The sequence below is a fragment of the Mastomys coucha genome, unplaced genomic scaffold, assembly GCF_008632895.1.
Source record: "Mastomys coucha isolate ucsf_1 unplaced genomic scaffold, UCSF_Mcou_1 pScaffold15, whole genome shotgun sequence".
In the NCBI taxonomy this organism is placed as follows: domain Eukaryota; kingdom Metazoa; phylum Chordata; class Mammalia; order Rodentia; family Muridae; genus Mastomys; species Mastomys coucha.
In genome coordinates this window covers 138673820-138674881 of record NW_022196897.1, presented here as the reverse complement: position 1 = coordinate 138674881, position 1062 = coordinate 138673820, and the positions used below count along the sequence as shown (strand labels likewise).

At 41.3% G+C, this 1062-nt stretch overlaps 1 protein-coding gene across 6 annotated transcripts in view; it reads right to left on the bottom strand.

The window, feature by feature from the left end:
* Tpx2 (TPX2 microtubule nucleation factor) overlaps window positions 1–1062 on the bottom strand; it is a 44457-nt gene that overhangs the window by 18627 nt on the left and 24768 nt on the right. For 5 of the 6 annotated variants that reach the window (XM_031372299.1, XM_031372303.1, XM_031372300.1 and 2 more), the window contains 2 exons: window positions 930–1062; window positions 66–100 (listed from right to left, as the gene is read on the bottom strand). In XM_031372299.1, the coding sequence (XP_031228159.1) occupies window positions 66–100; window positions 930–1062 (168 nt within the window). The remainder of the gene's footprint in view (window positions 1–65; window positions 101–929) is intronic. The other variant, XM_031372297.1, reaches the window with a different exon arrangement.

Below are 1062 nucleotides of genomic sequence, written 5' to 3'. Positions count from 1 at the left end.
GTGTTTGCCCTTGGCTTTCTCCAGGGTTTCTCTTTCATCCTTTCTTGAAGTAGCTGGAACACTGCCTTCCTCCTTTTCCTCCGGTTTCTTTTTATGAGAACTTGATTCAAAATGAATGAAAAATAAATAAATTTAAATTTCCTAAAGCACGTCCTCATTTTGGGGACTAGAAACATGACTGAACCACAAGGTCCTTTAATCACATCATCAGATCAACACAGCAGCAGCTCCAACAGGTCAACCATGAGAAAGCCCTCAGAGGTCAGGTAAGGCAGCCAGCAGTGTTTCAGGATACACGGATTCTATGTCATCATATCAACAAACAGAAGACAGTGGACAACGTTCCTGATACCTACGATCTGTTTCTTAGGAAATTCAAAGGCAGCAGCAGTGAACCCAGCCATAACTAAGTGTTGTTCTTGCCTCTACGGCAACTTGGGAAATCCAAATGACAATCTTTAGAACTAAGATAAAATGTAAAATATAATCTGAGGAAGGCCTCACTTTCTTGAATGAATGCCGACTGCTTCGTTTACAATATACTCTCTTGAACAGGGATATGTCCTGATAATGAAGCTCAAGCAAAATGAAAAAACTAAGAAGCAATAGATAATAATTGACCAAAGCCAGTGGCAATCTAGTTTTGACTTCTGTGAAGTACATAAATTATTTAGACACTTTTGGAGTGTTCCTGCACATGAATACCATATATTCTAGTCAACCCTTCCCACAGAAGAACACTGAAGACAAGCCTTCTAAAAGGGATACAAGTAACAGCTCCCTTGACCATGGCATAGCTTTGAAGTTTCCCAGTCTACAGGGAAAGCAGGCAGCAGATGGACCTGTTGGTAATTTTACTTTGTAACTCACAACTCTCAACTCAGGAAAGAACCCAGCACCAGGTGGGTGGTCTCAGAGTAGGTACTCACACTTTCATCCTTTTGTGGGGGGAACAATCAGCAGCAGGAGCAGTGCATCTCTTGGCTTTCATTTCAACAGAAGCATCATGGTTTTTCTCTTTCTGCTCCAAATCCTTCTGAGCAGAGAGTCTAATAGATCTTC